Genomic DNA, 20,138 nt, shown 5'->3' on the forward strand with positions numbered 1-20,138 from the left:
TTCCCCCTTGCCTACATTGTTTGGATGGGAGAATGGCACCACTGCTATTCTCTCGTATAGTAAGAATGCCATTCTCCCTTGGTAATAATGGCATGAGGGGAGAATGGCACCAGTGCCTACAAGTGGCAACCCACCACTTGTAGGCCAAGCGGCTTGAAAAATCCATCACCATGAATGTGATGCCTATGGGCTTCATTGTGTTTTTGTCGAGGAGCAAGATTTACTACAATGTGGAAGCTACATCCATACATCGAACATACCTCAACTAGAAATTAGTCCATTTCTTTTGAGAACAAAACATCTTTCAAGGCACACTTCAATTTCCAAACCAAGAATCTCTATGTAGCCCATTTCATTTACACACAATTACATTATTACATGAACGTATTTCATTTACACACAATTACATTATTACATGAACGTATTTCACGAAGACCCAACACATAATTACGTTAACGTATTTCACGAAGTTGTGAAGGAAAGGATTGATTCGGCGAAACGCGCTCCATGTTATGCGTATCAGGTGATGGAACGAGCCTTCATTTTACTTGCCATTGCGTATGGGAGCGCCTGTGTTTGCAGTGCCGTCTCGGTGGCTGGCGATGAGCAAGGTGTTGAGAGCCTGCTTGAGGGGATGAATTGCGGATCAAAGAATGATGAGAAAAAGAAAACCGAAGGATTAAACAGCAGAGTGGTCTACTTTACCTGAGCTGGAGCTGGAGTGTGTCGGAGCTTTCGATCTCCCCCGCCGAGGACGTTGTTACGCCGCCACGCTCAAGCTGATCTCTGTAAGAACAAGTCTCCGCTAATTGCAGTTCCGTCACCTGTCTTCGCAAATCCTCGTTCTCTCTCAGGAGCTCTTCTTCCTGCCCGCTCACGCACCCGCACAACCCTTATTACAATCCGGCAGGCACACCAATCAAAGATGCAACCCACAAACTTATCAGCATCTACCTTTCTGACAAGGCTCTCCATTTGCTCCGACGTTAGTTCGTCCTGCAGCACAACATAAGATTAAGGCGAGATTTCTCAGTTGCTTGTCCACCATTTACCAAAGATTGTAGACGTGTTCCTATCTTGCCTTTCTTAGACGGACGCTTCTTAGCCCTGACGCCATTTGGTCCTCGAGTTTCTCGAGCTCAGCGTATGAGAGAAGCTTGACCGCCTCCAATCCGCCATTCCACTGTCTGCGCATGACATCAGATACTCAGCAGTGATCTTCGCAAATCAACTTACAAGATCTGGCCCGCTTGTGTACCTGTCGTCTCGTTGCAACCTTTCCACCTCATTCTTCAGTAGCATTATCTCCTGCAGCATGAGGCAAGGCTGATTAATTCCGTCAATTCTATAATTCATTCCCGCCCCACTAATCCATAGCAAACCATGCCAGAAAAAGAAAAGAAGAAGAGCCTTAATATGCTCTCTATCACCTCATTAGAGCGTAGGACTGGTCGAAGATTGCCATGGCTCAGAGCAGACACAACAATAACTACTCAATGTGTCCACCGCGGACAAAAGTTTAGGTATTGCCAGGATCTCAAGATCTTTCACTTAAGAAAGGGTTTGCCAAACTCTGGCAATCTGAGCATCGGATTGGATAGCAAAACTACCTTAAGCTTATCCAATGCACTTTGACATTGCAAAGTCCACTAGAATGGAGTGTCCTTCAATAAGGTAGTTAATGGAGAGATAATCTTGGCATAATCCTTGATGAAGATATGCTACCATCCCTTTAACCCTAGAAATCCCCAAACTTTTCTCACTATTTTTGGTTTGGTCCATTCCACTATCGCTTGTATTTTTTAGGATGGGTACTAATTCCGTTCTTTGAAACTACAAAGCCTACATATTCAATGTGGTCAATGAAGAAATTGCATTTTCTCTTTTTGGCAAAGAGCTTATGCTTCCTTGGGATTCTCAGCACCTTTTAGAAGTGCTTCCCATGGTCAACATTATTTGAATATAATAAAATGTCACCAAAGAATACTAGGACAAAGTCATATGGCTACTCCCTAAAGATTTCTAACATCAACCTATTAAAGGTAGCAAGGATATTTGTCAACCCAAAAGGCATCACTGTAAGCTCATAGTGAACATACCTTGACTTGAATGTTGTCATAGGTATGTCCTGCTCCTTGATAATGATTTCATAGTTTCTAGGTCCTAGATTTATTTTGGTGGATGTTTGGATTCCATGTTGTCAATCCAAGAGTTCATTATGAATTGGAGGAGTCAGATACCTATTTCTCTAGAAAAGCATGGGGGTACCCCAATGAGATACACTTGTCCAAATGAATCCTTGTTCCAACATCTTTGTGATCTATTCTTTCAATTCAAGGACCTTTGGGATAAAACATTTGTAAGCCCATCATAGCGGTCGACTGAGCTCCTAGAATAAGCTCAATCTCATGGATTACTTCTTAAGGTCAAAAGACTCACTAAATCATTATGGATTTCCTACATTGGCCTTCTTATTGATTTGATTCAGCGTCATGAGGTAGATGACATGTTTCCTCCCGAGTCCCTTAAGCACCTTGGAAGCCTTAACTAATTGTAGCTCACGAGATTGTGTATAATGCCTTGAACCTTATTTCCATTTAGATCCAAAAAAGGAGACTATACCCTTATGGCAATTGATATCAACTTACTTTGCCTTCAACCAAACCATCCCAAGGATACCATTGTAAATACATAAGTTCGGTAAAACCTTAAGTACATTGGCTCTGGCAAAGGCTTTATAATGCCTATTGCATGGCATGAGAAAATCATATTTTCTCTTTTGAGTTTAACACTCATCAATTTTATTTTCTTTTGATCTAAAATTAACTTCCTTAAGCAACCAAGAGAAATAAAATAATGCGTACTTCTTAAGTCGATAAAAGCTGAGGGAATTTCTCACCCTGGAATGACATACGAACTTGGATAACAAAGGATTGACAAATCTTCCCTAATGGTTGTGACAACAACATGGATCCTTTCTCTTTCTTCATCCTCTTCACATTGGCCCCATCATTGTTATAAATCTAGGGCCGCAGTCTATTTTAACCCAAGGTTAGCTAGTGGGCTTCCAACATTACATCCACAAACTTGGGCTACATCAACATTAAGTGAAGGGAGTGAAAGAAGACATCATCAAGTAACATAGAGTAAACCAAGCCAAACAAGCCTACGCAATGAAGGCCATACATTCTATGGAGTAGCTGAGGACTCAAGACAGCATACCCCAAGTGTACATGTTGGGCTAAACAAGATAATATTAACTGGAAAGCCGAAATACACCACACTCACTAGCATAAGACTGATGAAGTGGAGTGCACTTACCTTTCTCAAGTGTCATGGGGAACTTGGATGCTTACATGTCATCTCAGAGAAGAGGTAACCACATTAAAGCAAGCTAGTACTTTTGAGAAGACCACCTCCCATTATCAGCATGTGAGTTATTATGTTGAGCTTGGGACTCCCAAGGCTTGAAGAGATCCAAGGTAGCTTCAAGATAATAGCCCTCTGCTCATAAACACTCTCACCCTCTCAGGAGCGTTAATGGGAAGGCACATGGGGGAGAGGGCTACCTTGAAGAGCTCTAAGTTAGCTCTCTCCTCACAAACACCCTTTTGCACATGGGAGAGAAGAAGAGACACACACACTTGTTAACAATCCTAATATGGGATTGATCATGGTGATGGACACACGATTAAGCATAAGAATTAAGGTGGATTAAATCACACAAGAAACTCCATGACTAGAGAGAGAGAGAGAGATTGCACACTCAACAATAGCTCTATTACATTCTTGGTGAACCATACAATGATATAGGCCTTCTACCCTTATCCAACTTTACACATTATCATGCCATATGGCAGTCCCCGTTCCACATTATGTTATGTGGCTGTCACCATTCACACTAGCATTTTTGGCATCCTTATCTTTCCACAATATCTTGCACCTCTAGGGTACGTTCACATACTCAAGCAAATAACCCATTCATTTTACATTGCACATTTCAACACCCCTCCTCAATTTGACCAACTCATCTCTCACCCCCAACAATTTGGCATTGCAATCTCAACATTCCCCCTCAATGCAAATTGGAGTGTTCAACAAGTGTGTGTGCATGTGCCTAGCCAACCTAGACACGAAGTCCTTTTTGAGTCCACTTACAGCACAACCATTGTGTCCTATTTGAACATATATGTTCGGGTGGGAACCAACCTATGAAGTGTGATGCCTATGTGTGCACAACTCAATGCACACCACATTACAAACTATTTTGAGCACCCCACGAGCTCAGGCAGGGACCCTCATAAAATTTGGGTGAGAGAGTTTTACAATATTTCCTATTCCACACGTGCCCAATAATGAATGCCACATTCACATCGAAAAACTCGATGTGAACAATGACACAGAGTTTGACAAAGACTCATGAGGTGCCAGCCTCTCAGCCTTTCTTTCTTCCCAAATCCAAATTCTCATTGGAACAACCTTGTTAAAAGGAAATCAAAATTTATGGAATGAACTCTCGTGGAGGAGAGAGCTAACTTAGATTCATTGGATGAATTTGAGTCCCATCATCTTGAACTACTCCATGACCACAACCCACAACCCAAAGGCGCACTAACAATTCAAGTAAATGCGTTGGGGCCACTACTTTGAAGGTGATGACACAAACACAACCCTACCCATTTTCTATAAACAAACATGTGGTCAGAGGCATCCTAGATGGGGGTATTGGCGTAAGCATCCTCATAAAAATATGATGGGAAACCTAGGGAAAACCACCCCTTAATCCCAACCAATTACTGATAAAGCTTACGAGGACGTGGCATGTGCATGACCCCTTGTCCTAGCAAAAAATCTCAAGATTAGAGTCAATGAAATGACCTTCAAACTCACATTTGTAGTCACGGACTTTCGTAAACAGTGTCTGATAGAATCTTGGGAAGATCCTTCATGATACAAACACGAATGGTCCATGACTGGGAAACAAGTCATGTCTACCTCTGCAAAGGGAATCACACTCTCAAAGTGAATTTCATGTCTACCTCCGCAAAGGGAATCACACTCTCAAAGTGAACTTACATACCTGGCACACACATCCCATGTTCAGAGGTCCCTTTGTCGAGGATTCTATGACCACTGCCAAGACCGACGATCTCTTTGTTTGTGATGCTTATCATCAAACCCTTGATGACGCGTGGGAGAGCCATACACAGTCACTTCTATCAATGTGATAACAAAGTCAACCATGACTGGATGAAAATCCTTACTACACTTGATACCCTCCCAAATCACAAACTCCGCATGCCAGTACCTTGATGAACCTACAGGGCCTTTGCCTCGCTTAACACCACCCAACACAAACGGAAACCCTTTGGGTATGGTTAGATTTCCCCTTTGGTAAAAATATGCAAAGAAAACATGCCTTGTTTTCTCCCATAGATAGGCACAAATTGTTGCCGCATGGAAAACATGGGTCTCGCTAGGCAAACTCTCTCTTCGCAGTGCCCATGCTAAAATTCAATTGCCTAGTGATTGGACAACGTATAAAAAGCCTTGGGTCTTTTCCACAAACTGTACATACTATCTCTAACCCATTGGCTTGTAAGTTTTTTGTGGTTCCCACAAGCGAGACTAAAGAAGCAGTCATCCTTGGAGGAAGCTGGTTCAAGAACACTACAACTTAAATCAACTAAGCTGACAACACATCTATCCTCGCGCTTCCTACGATCAAGGTAACGATGATTCTCTGGGATGGGGACTGCACCAAATCGGATCCTCTACGCCCACACCAACTACTTCCATAAAGGGTACTTACTCTCTCACCCCCCAAAAAAACTGGTAAGTCTTCCACTTCCCCTGAACTACCACGAGAACTAAATCCACCAAGAATATGGATTGGAATCTCGACTCAGAATGGTCTACAACAATGGCAAGCCCACATATATCCTATGGTCCACACCAATCCCATATTCGTGGAGGTGTGTAAAACTCTTGGAAAACCCACTTCTTACACAAGAAAACACTTACATTCAAATTTCACATAAATGCATGCAATGAGTGTTGGGTATTTCACTCCTAAAATTTCTATAGGAAATAACCAGTTAGAGTGAAGATTTCATTGTATAGATGCAAGAGCACTCCAAGACCGGACTATCATTGGAAAAGAGTGGATTGATGCTACTGCCAAATCAGTTGGCGAGAAGAAATAGCCACCATGATAGTTCACACAACAACCAAGTCACCATCCTCTTGTGTCCCCAAGAGGAAATCATCCACACACCCTCACTCTCAACTACCCTTCTCCCTCAAGTCCCATCCTCATCACCGATAGTCTCACGTGTTCCCACACCCCATGCTTCAACCTAAAGCCAGTCAAAAGGGCACTATCGGCACCCTCCAACAATGACAATCAAGCCTCATCAACAATCCCCCTCAACTCTACATCCTCAACCACCCACATTGCAAGCACTCTGATCTCTTACCTTTGCAGCTCAAGGATTCTACGATGGCAACACAAAACTTTGTATCCCAAAATGGTCATCTCCAAAACCCAAGAGCAAGAAGAAAACGAGCCAACAAAAATCAACCCTAAGCCAAAGCTTCAACGTTTGCTAGTCCCGAACCACCTCCTCAAAGCACAAGGCTACTATGAAGGCAACACTTGCCTCTAGCTCCCCAATAACGCCACATGTTTTCATCTACCATAAAAACTCCCCAAAAACCTATGACACAAGGCCCAATGATCGCAGGCTAGACAACCCCACACATAGAGAAGCCGACGACGCTGGGTGCCTACCAACATGCTCACAGCTCAAGGCTTTCACGATGGCAACACATACATGTGGCTCCCAAAGCCACAATCAAAAGCATGTCCTTAGCGTCGACTACCAATTGTAGCTCAAAGCCTTGTTGATAAAAAATGTGTTGAGATATTGAGCTCAACTAGTGCTACGATAGACATTGATGACCCGCTTGGATGAAAGCTTTTGCACTTATGTCATTGGCATAGTTGGTGAGATTATGGTCGATGTGCTACTAGTGGATGATAGGCTATGTGATAGCCACTTTGGAGTACTAGAGTTATGGTATAGTTATAGCCCCAACTCATATAGTTGGGTTCACACTATAGACCAACCATTTTGTATCTTGTTGTAGGAGAGTACTTTCCCTTTATGTATGTACTTTTATCTTATAGTTATATGGTTGTAGAGAAGAGAAGAAGATAGAAGAAAATTCAGCCATCCATCTCTCTCTTTTGTCTTGCATTCTCTTGTGTGTGTGTGTGTGTTTGCTTGCAAAGGAACTCAAGCTCTTTCTCTCCCTCACATTCTCTTTATGGTATGAGACATCCAGTTCATGTGAGAGCTAAGGAGGCAAGCAAGAGGCAAGAACAAGTAATCAAGGAAGTGGTACATGAGTAAGAGCATCACCATCTCTTTCCCTTCTTGGTTTATGTACAACACCCCTCGGCAGCTTCGGGAGCTACACATCTCCGATTGAAGAGATTTCTTCATAGGATTGGAGGTGCCTATGTGCTAAATAGTACTTTTTGTACTGAACTATTGTGGCCAAAATCATGTTTTGGGTGCGCCTCAATCTTTGTTTTGTCATTACAAGGTATTTTTGACAGTTTTGGGAAGTTCTAGTTGAGAGTTGTCTGTGGTAGAAATCTGGTTATTGTAGAGCAGCAGTGCATTTTGGGAGTATAGATAGTATTTGCACATTTGTTGTTGACATTGGGTATACATGTACTTTGTCAGATCTAGTGACCTACAGGTGGTGCTGAAGTACCACTACAGTAATCACATAAGATACTGTTGTGTTACAAGTTGCATACATAAATTGTCTGCTACAGTTTTTGATTGTTACAGGAAAACATGTCTGACAGAATCAATCAAATTGTCAGTGCAAGAATAACTTCCATGGCTGGAAGTTTAGAAGAGAATTTCTTTATGGGTAAAGGATTTTGGGACTATGTGTAAGGAGACAATGGCGAGCCTCCTGAGTTGTCTGAAGAGAATGTCACTCCAGCAGACATAAAGACATTGAAGGATTGGAACCAAGGTGCAAGGAAATTCATGTATTGTCTTTCAATTAGTATCATAGACATGATGATAGACACATACAAGATGACACACTCTAGTAATTGCATGACAGAACTTGGTTTTTGCAGATGTTCCAGACCTACACAAAGGCAAGGAAATTGCAGCCAAAGCAAGAGCTGCATACTGTGGAAAAGAAAAACATGTCTATCAATGAGTATGCTTTAAAGATCAAGGGCATTGTTGAATCCCTTGGGTCCGTCAATGTATCAGTGGAAGATGATGATTTGGTGAGTGTCTGTTTGAATGAGCTTGGCAAAGAGTACAAGCCATTCAAGACCTCCATTGTAGTCAGGGAGAATATTCTCAAATTTTGGGACTTGGTGTCTATGCTGATAATAGAGGAAAAGTCACTAGGTGAGGACTCTTCATAAATCAAGAATACATCTGAACATGCCTTTTACTCTACTTTAGGTAGATGCAAAGGTAGAGGTTGTGGTCGACAAGGAAATTAGAATTCTGGACAACAATAGTCGAATGATTCACAAAAACAATCATACACAGATGGAAGAGGCCAGTCTAGAGGCAGGGAAGCCAAAGAGGCCAAAGTGGTTGGCAAAGAAATGAGAATGTAACGTCGAGTGCTATTATTGTGGTAAACCAGGGCACATGGCAAAGGATTGCTATAAAAAGTAGAATGACATTAAAAGTGGAAAGTTGTAGCAAGGCAAGTACACATCATCTAGTAAATAGGGAGGTGATGACAAAAGTGAGCAAATGTTTGTGATGCAACACATGCTCAATTCCATAATAGGAGATGTGTTAGGATCGCAAGATATTGTAACATAGTATGTGGATTCTGATGCCTCTAACCACATGACTGGTCGAGCTGATGAGTGGTTTAAAGACATGCAAAAAATGAAAAAACCAGGTTATGTAGAAACATGTGATGACACTGAGCATCCCATTGCGCATGTTGGTAAAGTGCCACTGTCTATGCAGAATGGCAAAATGAAGTACTTTGGTAGATGTACTTCATGTTACAAATATTACAAAGAACTTGGTTTCTTTTGGACAGATGATTAAGAAGGGTCTTCAAGTGAGGTTTAATCCTCAAGGATATTTTGTGGAAGACTTCAAATATTAGTGTCACTTGGTTGCAAAGGGTAACAGAAATGGTAGGATGTTTACTGTGGATGTGAACATGCTTTGAAGTAAAGGCAGCCATGTTTGCGCTTGGAATAGGTGTCATTGTAGATATTGACATATGGCACAAGCGCATTGGTCATGTGAATATACAACTACTGAAGTCTATGTAGGTATTGTTGCAGGTTCGCCAAAGTGTAAGGTTGATGGTATGGACAAAGTATGTGAAGCATGCTAGCGGCATGGTAAGCAAGCCAAACTTTCCCACATGAAAAGCATGTCAATGTAAGGCCATTAGATGTCATACATTCAGATGTATGGGGACCGACCAAGACTACAACAATTGCAAGTTATAGGTATTATGTTACATTAGGAAAGTGTGGGTTTACTTCGTGAAAGAGAAAAGTGAGGTGTTTGCTTACTTTCAGAGATTTAAAGCCTTGGTCGAGAAGGAAAAAGGCATGTAAATAAAATACCTGAGATTAGATGGTGGGGGGGAATATTTTTTGAGGAAGTAGGGAATTAAGAGACAGTTTGCAATAGAATGGTGTTGCAGAAAGGATAAAAAGGCACTTTGCAGAAGTGGCACATGCCTTGATGGGCTGAAAAGAATATATGCCACATTCGTTTTGGAAAAAATCAGTAGCAATTGCTATGTAAATTATGAAAAGGACACCCAATGTAGCTGTTTACGGTATGACACCTGAACAAAAGTTTACAAGCATAAGACTGGATGTGTCTCACTTGAAAGTATTTGGGTGTATTGCATATGTGCATGTTCCCGATGAAGTGAGAACAAAGTTGGATCTAAAGGTAGAGAAATGCATCTTTATCGGTTATGCTATGGAGCGGAAAGGTTATAGATGTTATAACCCTACCACTTGTGAGATGCGAGTAAGCAGAGATGTTGTATTTGATGAGATAAGTAGCTAGTATGCACCAACAGTGTGAAGGCAACATAAGATGCACATGTAAGAAGTGCTGAATTTGCACCACATGTACAACAGCAATCATAGGTGCTTAATGGACCTAGAGAGTCCTCTAGCAGTGGATCCAATGTTAGCCCATGGTCAGGCAAGGTGAGGACAAATGTAGGTACACATGTATCACATAGAAGGAAGGAAAAGGTAGATCAACCTTTTGATCCTGATCTATCAAAAGGTCACTCATATGTGGATGGTGACTCTAGCGACTCTGCATAGAGACTTGATGAGGAGCTTTGCATTCCATGTGTGGTTACTCCTGGTGTAAGGAAAAGGAGGGTTGTTTTGAGGACACTAGTGATCCAGGTGTATGCAGATCTATGAGGGTTGGGTACCCTATTGGTGGCAGGTTGAGATATGATGGATATACATCCTATCATTATGCTTACAAGGTTAAAGAAATATAGAAATTAGAGCCCACTTGTTTTAAGCAGGCACTTGGAAATAAGAAATGGGAAGATGCCATGAATGAGGAGAGGGCAGCCATTGGATAAAATGAAACGTGGGAGTTAGTGCCTTTGCCTAAGGAAAAGAAGGTAATAGGATGTAAGTGCATTTATAAAGTCACGCATAATGATGATGGTTTAGTGAGTAGGTATAAGGTAAGATTAGTGGGCCAAAGGCTATGCGCAGACTATGAAGAGACATTTAGCCCAGTTGCAAGAATGGCAACCATGTCTTTACATTAGATGGATGTAAAGAATGCCTTCTTTGCATGGCGATTTGTAAGAAGAAGTTTACATGATGCAGCCACCAAGTTATGAGAGTGATGCACACCCAGATTTTGTGTGTAGGTGACACAAAGCCTTGTATGGTTTCAAGCAAGCACCCAGAGCATGGTCAAATAAGATCGGGGAGTATCTTGCTACCATTGGATTTCAGATATCCAATGTAGATTTTTCACTATATGTGAAAAAGACAAATAGAGGGAGCATGCTATTAGTCATCTATGTGGATGACTTGATTATCACTTGGTCATAGTGATGTTGACATACAGGATTTCAGGAGGCTTTTGAAGAAAAAGCTTAGATGAAGGATTTGGATGAGCTGCAATAATTTTTGGGCATAGAGGTGGTGAGATCACCTCATGGATTTTTTTTTTTGCTGCAGAGGCAATATGGCTTGGACATGTTGTTCAAGTATGGTATGACAAGCTGTAAGCCTATTTTAGTGCCATTGGAGTAGAACAAAAAGATTTCCATAGATACATGCAAGCTTGTGGAGGACCCCACTATATACAGGCGCATAGTGGGTAGCTTGATCTACCCAGTTTATGTACTTGAGTTATGCTGTGTTGGACTTGTGAGTCAGTTTATGTAGGCCCCTAGGAAGCCACACTTGGATGCGGCTAGACAGATTCTTGGGTATATAAAGTCCACAGTTGATTATGGACTTTTCTATGAGGCTGGTATAGAGATATAGCTACATGGGTACACATATGCTGATTGGGCTAGCAATGTTATAGACAGGAGATCTACCAGTGGTTTTATATTCTCATTTGGGAGTGATGCTACATGGGTACACATATGCTGATTGGGCTAGCAGTGTTATAGACAGGAGATCTACCAGTGGTTTTATGTTCTCATTTGGGAGTGATGCTATGAGTTGAAGCAGTAAGAAGCAGCCAATAGTTTCCTTGTCTCGAGTACAGAGGTAGAGTACAGGGGTGCTGCTATGGTAGCTTGGTTTCAGAAGCTACTTGGTGATATGGGTGAGCCCGTGGATAGGATAATTTTCATTTATTGTGACAACATAAGAAGCATAGAGTTGGCTAGTAACCTCGTATACCATGAAAGAACGAAGCACACTGAGGGGTGCATTATCACTTTGTGAGGGAGAAGGTTCTAGAAGCAAGTGATGTAGATCTGGTATATGTTAGCACCACAGAGGATCAGGTGGCTGACATCTTCATGAAGGCATTGGAAACAGAGAAGCTCCACATGTTTAGGAGCTTACTTGGAGTGTAGTGTGTGGAGTTGAGCTCGAGGGGGAGTGTTAAGATATTGAGCTCAACTAGTGCTACGGTGGACATTGATGATCCGCCTAGGTGAAAACTTCCACACTTATGCCACTGGCATAATTGGTGAGATTATGATCGATATGCCGCCAGTGGATGACAGGCTATGTGACAGCCACTTTGGAGTACTAGAGTTATGGCAGAGTTATAGCGCCAACTCATATAGTTAGGCTCACACTATAGACCAACCATTTTGTATAGTTAGGTTCACACTATAGACCAACCATTTTGTATGTTTCTCTAAGACAATACTTTCTCTTTATGTATGTACTCTTATCTTTTAGGTTAATGGTTGTAGAGAAGAGAAGAAGACAGAAGAAAATTCAGCCATCCACCATCTCTCTCTTGTGTGTGTGTGTGTGTGTGTGTGTGCTTGCAAGGAACTCAAGCTCTCTCTCTCCCTCACATTCTCTTTAAAACCAAGAAGCCTCATAAACCACTAGTCTTCATCAGTCGGCAACAATGGGTGCCCAAACATCTCTTAGTAGCCCAAGGTTTCAATGATGACAACTCCATCATTTGGATCCCACAACATAACCCTCACCAGTTGACCCATCACACAAACAAGCTAGTACCTATCCAATCAACGAAGATGGTTTGGCACCCAATGGGCTAGCAAGTCCCCTCTTCATCAACTAAATCCTATGGACTTGGCTACACACAACCCATGGGCACTCAAAAGCTTAATTCACCCAGCCCTTTCAACCCACAAAAGCCTCGTCCACCACGATGCTTCAGCCTTCCCCTTGACTTCGTCACCGAACCAAGGGGCAGTGCTACAAATGTCAGAGCTTATCCATGAAAAGATGCAGGGGAGAAGAGAGCTTGAGCTCTTGCAAGCACACACACACTCACACAAACCCTAGAAGAGAATACACTAGGTGAGAGGCTGAAAATTCTTCTTCTTCTTCACACAACAAAGAGGTCTACAAAGAAGATAAAGTGACTAACACACATAATTGAGTATATACAAGCGGTCCATAATGTGAACACGCTAAGAAAAGTGGGTAGGTGTGGACTAGTTGGTGTAGTCTAGCTGTAGAATCTTTGGTGAAGATATGTCGGTGCTAGCTACTAAACCCGCCAGTGATATAAATGTCAAATGGTCATCCTCGTGAGTGTCAGCTCATGTTGAGCTTGACATCTCTACGTATCCAACTACTCAAAGATAAACTCAAAGATAAGCTCACAAACTGTCACCCAATGGGCTATTCAGTACAAAACCCTTTATAGGGGTGCTAACCAATAAGTACATTTGAGTACTCACCCACATGAGGAACAAAAAAAAGGAAAAAAAGAAAGATTAAAAAAGAAGAAAGAAAAAAGTCTCAAAGTTATTAGGAATATCTAGGTGATGAGGACCACGGGAATGACTTTTGTCCCCACCCATGCACAACACCTAAGTGATCAGGACCATGGGCACAACGTTTTCCCCCAACCATGCACAACACCTATAGTTCTCACAGGGCTCTGTCGATGCACACACAACCTAAGTGATTAGGAATATCTCTAAGTGATCAGGACCACGGACACAACTTTTACCCCCACCCACGCACAACAGCTACAATTCTCATAAGGCTCTGTTAATGCACCAGCATCAATAGCCATCCAGGTACATCTCTAGATAGGTTGACCATGGCGCGCACAAGCTTGGTCAATGGTACAACCCATCACTTGGATCATTTTAATCACCCTCGCTTCAACCGAATAATTGTTCTTTATACCTAATCAATCCTTCCCATAACCTCTTCTTATGCTCAGCATCTCTAGATCCTTGCCACAAACTACCACTCTTATCAACATCTCTAGATCCTTGCCACAAACTACCACTCTTATCAACACAAGATCCCAATTCCATGAACTACAAAGACAGAAGAAGACAAACCACTAAAAGAAAAAGATAGAAAACTACACTCCAATCACTCAACACCCACAAGAGCCAAGATACCCATTATGGTGTCTTGATGAAGATGCTAAAGTTACATGTATATCGCCATCCAATACAACATCTAAGAGCACAATAAATTTCCATGTGAGTTACCTCCTTGTTCATCTGGAATTTCCCCCTTGCCAATTTCTTACTAGCACCATTGTTTTGATAACCCCTCATTCATGCCGCCACCTACCACTTGGATACATGTCATTAAATAAAATACCAAAAATAAAATAAAGAGCACTATTGGGCACAAATAAGAAAGCAAATTCATATGAGCCCATACGACTGCCTAGATACTAAATTGCCAGTACTCCAATAACTTCTTTCCATCTTACTAACTCTCCCACCCCCTCTCATTTTCAGAGAGACAAGAGAACCCACCAAGTGTGACACTTCCCAGTGTCCCTCGACAACTTCTTACCGATTAGGAGGACGTGATCAAGTTTAGGAAGGGGGTATATTAACCACATATTGGTTAACACATTCCTATGACAACTATGTCTGCACACTTATGTAATGGGTGCCCGTACTTGTTAACCTATGATGGACATTGAGACGTACTATGTTTTACGTCATTAATTTAAATATTCTGAGGATAAAGGGATTGGGTGATCACCGATGAGAGGCGCACCTTGAATATCAGAGCAGGGTAAGGGTTAGGATCGGTCGGCCATGTATGGACGCCCATGTGTGAATGGCCAAGTCACCTATAAGAGTCAAATGTAACCCTAAAACTCTCATTCTCATGTGTTGAATACAAGAGTGCTCTTGCCTTATCCTCTTGGTTTCCTTCTCCTGCGTGTGTGAGAGAGAGAGAGAGAGAGAGAGAGAGAGAGAGAGAGTGAGTGAGAGAGCGATCGAGCACTGTGTAGCGGCACGGCGGCGGCGAGGCGGTAGAGCGACGACGGCGGCTCCTTCTTCACTGCCACGCGGGAATCCTTCACGGTGGTGGTTTTAGCGGTGAGTGACACCTTTGCATTCTGTTTGAGCTTGCTTTCCTGGTTGTATGCTTGCAGCCATTCGTGGCTCGCATACGGTGTTCGACAAGTCCCCAGCTACGACTCGTGCGGCAAAAGCGCACATTTTTGGTGCCGCTGCCGGGGAAATGCCCTGCACCAAGCTCCAGTTTGCAACTCGGGCTGCTGCGTGAAGTGAAATCTACACTGTAGGAAAGGCGACTGTGTGTTTGTTGTTGAGGTGTTTCCGTGTTTTGCAATCTGTTTCTGCAATTTGTCTTCTATAATTCTGTTTCTTTTGTTATTTTTTCGCTCCGCGTGCGTTCTGTTCTCTGGTTTTCTGCGTGTGGGGGGATTTCTGAATCCCCAGGCCTGCGCTGTGTGCGAACTGCGGTGCCGGCCAAGGCTGAACCCTAGAAAGAAACCCTAGAAAACTTGTCCCAAAAAAAAAACCAAACGTGTGGAGAGGAAAGATTTTTTATTTGGAGAAAAAATTTTGAAAAGAAAAACCCCCAATTGACCTCGACCCCAACCCCGGCCTCGGTCTTTTGATATATATATATATATAGGAGAGTGAGCCTCCATAGCTTTCTTTCAAGTGAGAGCTTATGGGAAGTTGAGCCCTATATGTAGCCCACTCCCCAAGGAGTGAAGTGAGGATGTGGGATAAAGCCTTCACCCTTTCCTCCACAAGCAAATAGGCCTTCACCCTTTCCCCCACACGGAAACAGACTGTTTTGAGGACCACAAGAGCTCTGGATAGGCGAACACAGTGCTGTAAAGCACGCTAGGACCCTTTAAACGATACACTCGTTTTGAGCTATCACACGTCCTAGTTCAGGTTCGACCATAAGTAAGGGAGTTAGAAACAGGTTAAAAACAATATAAAAACAAGTAAAAATGGGGTGTGAAACACCTAAGAAACCACTTGTGTGGACTTCAAGGGTAGTTACCAACGCCCGTAGGGTACCCACGTCACATGCATCTACGCTCTGGTCGGGTGCTAGAGTCTGAGCCACTAGAAAGCGTTTCAGTTTACGCAGGCTCACACCATCCCTCCATGTTAGCATCTTGGCCTTCCGCTGGAACCCAAGGAAGTGCAACCCAAGATCCACGAATCGCGGCTAGTGACTCGTCCTCTAACTCAGAAACCATGGAAGGGCACCCTACCAAGAACCCTGATGAGGAGACAAGCCAAAACATGCCAGTTTGGGCCCCACAACCCGGATCTAGCATGTTTAGTCGTCTAATAGAGACCTTTAGTAGAGCTACACGCTCTGAACATGCGACAAGCGAAGTAAATGAAGAAGGAGGGGTAGTGGATTCGCCATTCACATCTCATGTAGACCCTACCCTCCCAAAGAGTGTCCATGTGGATATTCTACCCACTTCGTTTAATGAGGGCCCTACTGAGCTACCACCTTTCGATGCTCTTCCTAAAGTAGAGGTCCCTAGAAGCCAATCCATAAGAAGTGACATTGCATCCACTTCAAGAGAACCGTTTGGCACACCAAGTCTAGATGGGATATTTCTCAATGAAAATTGGGAATATGATCTACACACAGAGATTCTAACTGACCTATACACGGGTTACACATACCATGTAGGTTGGTTAGAAGTCCTACGATCTACATCTAGCGCCACTAATCTAGAGGAGCAACAACAAATGATATGTGAGGTTATTCATAGAATTATCCAATTTGAGAGGCAGAATAGGGGAGTGAACCTGGTTTCCACTGGCCCTATGAAATTTTTGGATACGGGCAAGGCCAAACAACGAACTCTGTCACAATTGGAGACTCCCTCGGTGAGTCCCATAGACCCTTCGTATGTTGTTTCGCTTGGAGTCTCAATGCAGGTTGAGCCCACGAGCAGTAACTTTAGCTTTCCAACCTTGGCTCAACTTTCCATTAGGGAATCTACAATGCCTACTCCACTGATGAGCATGATGGAAGGCGCACCTGTTACCATTGTAGTTAGTACGACACCGCTACCTAGTGGAACAGTACTTACAACAGTGCGTGCCAGTGCCTATCGACCATATGTACCTATCGCTACTCATGCTCATGTAGCTCCTACGCCTCTTAGTATGCCAATGGCGTATGCTCCACGACCGCCTTATCACCACCCTTATCCAAGAGGAGCTAGGCCTAATCACATATCACATCCTACGTCAGCTGCCTACATACCAAGACCAATGCCAACTCCTATCAACCAGGTTATCCTAGAAGTGCCTCCACCAGCTATGCCTGCTCACCTAGGTGATCTCGCAGCGTTTGCTCAGACGATCGGACGATCTATTGCGAAAAACATGCGGGGCATGCCTGAGAGAGAACCCAGAAGCAAGGTGGTACAAGTGGCTAAGCTCACTTAGAACTTCAGTGGTAACGAGGATGTTAGGAAGCACATTGAAGTCTTTGAACACGTGTGTCATTCCTTGGAAGAGCACAATGAGCTCTATAAGTGTAAAGCCTTAGGCTTAACCTTGAGTGGGAAGGCCGGAGATTGGTATCGAACCTTAAGGGTTGAAGAGCGCACTCACTACCCCACTCTCAAGAGATTGTCTTGAAAGAATACATACGTGAGGGTGTGCTTTGGGGAGTAGCATCTCAACTCCAAAAAGCTGAATGCGAGGAAGGGGAGTCAGTGAGAGACTTTATAAGTCGATTGAAGCATCTAAATTCTCGCTGCACTCCCGATGAGCACTTCAATAATAACCAATTGCTCGATAGATTCATCCGAGGATTGCGCCACGAGGACATATACAATGGCCTAGTCATTAGAGGTCTTACAACGTGGGAAGCAGTCACTGCCAATGCAATCCAGTTAGAAGACAACTTGATGATTGCAGGTAAAAAGGTGTCTTTGGAGACAAAATCCGTTAGTTCGCAAGTATCTGGGCACGAGCCAATGACGGTAAAACCTATTGCCAAGGAGCCCAAGATATCCAAGATGTCTGTGATGACCGACCTTACTAAGGCTCTCCAAGAATACTTTAGGGGTAATCGAGCTCCTCAAAATAGCCATATGTACCCAAGAAGAGAGCAACAATGGTGTTCGGTTTGCTTAGGACCACATAGCACGAGTGAATGTCCCACATTCAGAGTCAAATTCAATGGGAATTGCAATGCATGTGGTAAGTATGGCCATCAATCTAAAGATTTCCTAGTACTTAAGCGAATGTTGGCAAATCAGGCACCACTAGCCTGGTCAAACACACCTCAAGTACCCGCGCTAATGCCTGCACAACCTGTCGAGCAACCGTCATAGCACATAGTTCCAAGGAATCCGAATGTAGTCCAGTCTATGCTATTACCACCGCCAGTGCTAGGACCACAACCTCCACATCCAAGGATTACCCCTATAAACCAGATGGGTTGTGAGTCACATAGTGCGTGGGGATTATGAAGAGGAGATAGACCCCACTGTTCCATATGGGATTGATACGTTTGAACTGATTCCCCAGTACTACATGGAGGATCATTTATGGCAAGTCAAGCCTGTATATCAAGCGGCTGCTCTCGCCACACGAGGGCAAAACCTTAATACCTTGGCGAGGAGACCACCTCTTCAATGCTACAATTGTGGTGGCCCGCATCGTGTAGTGGAGTGCCCTAATAGGCTATAGAAGATCGCTACTCAGATGCAACCAAATCAAGGGAGCACATCAAGAATGCCAGTACTTACATGTAATCGTTGTGGCATAGATCATTTGATTGCTTAATGTCCACATAATCCTAATGCACCCAAGATTACGCCATTGAATTTGGTTGAGGTCACCAACCAGGCACGAGGAACCATACCTGTTGTACCCGCGAATGTAGTTACACGATCAATGCTTCAAAATCAAAACTACATTCTCGAAGAGAGGGATACTGCATCAATTGCTCGAGCAAAGAAAAAGAAAACACGGCGGAAGAGATTGCTTAATGCCACGAGCTCCAAGCCTAGTTCAAAGACTAACATAGGGACAGGAGACGACCTCGTGTATATGAATGATCCCGAAGATGATTCTGATTCAATAGAAACCATGGGGACCAAAGCCACTACCTTAAGGGAGGACCCCACTCGGGAGCTCAACGAAGGAGAATCAAGTGAATACATAAATCAGGGGAAACAGAATGAAACTTCCTTGGCCCCACAACCAAGTCAGTTAATGCCCTCTCGACCACCCAAACTGACTGAGACTCCCCAAGACAAGCCACGTGGGCCAAAGACCCTCAAGAAAAAGATTGGAACTTACCCGAACCCAGTTGAGGAGATTGAACAAGTGCAACACTTAAGGGGTTTGGTGAAAGAAACACAAAGAGAACTGGAGCCAAACCTGAGAAAAATTCAAAATTCCAGACACAGTGTTTCCTACACAAGTTCAGCCTCACAGGAACCATAAACCGTTAGCTATATCTAGTATCATTCGGGAAGAAAGTGAGGATAGGACATCAGGTGTTGAGATTCAAGATTGATGTCAGTGTGAGCCAGCTATGCTATGTGCTGGCAGATTAGGTAGGAACATGTGTGAGACATAAATGACCGCGTGTTCAGCTGGTCATAGTGTGTGGACATTAGCTAGGGTTAGTAGAGTGTGGACACAACTCATTGTGTGTTGTGTGGATTATGGATTAGTGCATTATGCTTTGTGTGAGAGTGGACATGGCTTCCCTCTATGGTTAGGGTTTGCAATATACATTAGGGTTTGCTCCTGTGTGTGTCTCCTCCCCCTCTACCGTTCTTTCAACATGGTATCAGAGCCTTGTGCTGTTTATTAGGGTTTATGAGTGAATGAGTGAAGAGGGAGAAGAAGCTGTGAAGCTTGCCATTGGAGCTGTGAAGCTTGGAGCACACCAAATACTATCAGATCTGAGAGCTTGGCCTACCGGGTAAGGTCTTCTAAACATCCTTGAGCGGATTGCAGGTGATACAGGCAAAAACAAAGCAAATCAAAGCAAAGAAAAATTTTGGTTTTTGGAAGCTTTCCATTAAAGATTGGGAACATTGATGTATGGTGAAAATACATGTAAATTTGGCAAAAGACATATGTATTTAACAAAGAGGGATGTAATG

General features: G+C 43.2%; 1 protein-coding gene across 2 annotated transcripts in view; it reads right to left on the bottom strand.

Moving 5' to 3' along the window:
• Positions 1-329: 329 nt before the first annotated feature.
• LOC147602597 (transcription factor CAULIFLOWER-like) overlaps positions 330-20,138 on the bottom strand; it is a 42,790-nt gene continuing 22,981 nt past the window's right edge. Inside the window, exons 3-7 of one of the 2 annotated variants that reach the window (XM_086797835.1) lie at positions 1,259-1,308; positions 1,082-1,187; positions 955-996; positions 706-866; positions 330-596 (exon numbers count right to left, since the gene is read on the bottom strand). In XM_086797835.1, the coding sequence (XP_086653961.1) occupies positions 545-596; positions 706-866; positions 955-996; positions 1,082-1,187; positions 1,259-1,308 (411 nt within the window). In that variant the 3' untranslated portion in view covers positions 330-544. Of the gene's footprint in view, positions 623-705; positions 867-954; positions 997-1,081; positions 1,188-1,258; positions 1,309-20,138 lie in introns of both variants that reach the window. The other variant, XM_086797834.1, reaches the window with a different exon arrangement.

The sequence above is a fragment of the Cibotium barometz genome, unplaced genomic scaffold (genome assembly GCF_041138505.1).
Source record: "Cibotium barometz isolate CiBa-2024 unplaced genomic scaffold, ASM4113850v1 ctg412, whole genome shotgun sequence".
Taxonomy (NCBI): Eukaryota; Viridiplantae; Streptophyta; class Polypodiopsida; order Cyatheales; family Cibotiaceae; genus Cibotium; species Cibotium barometz.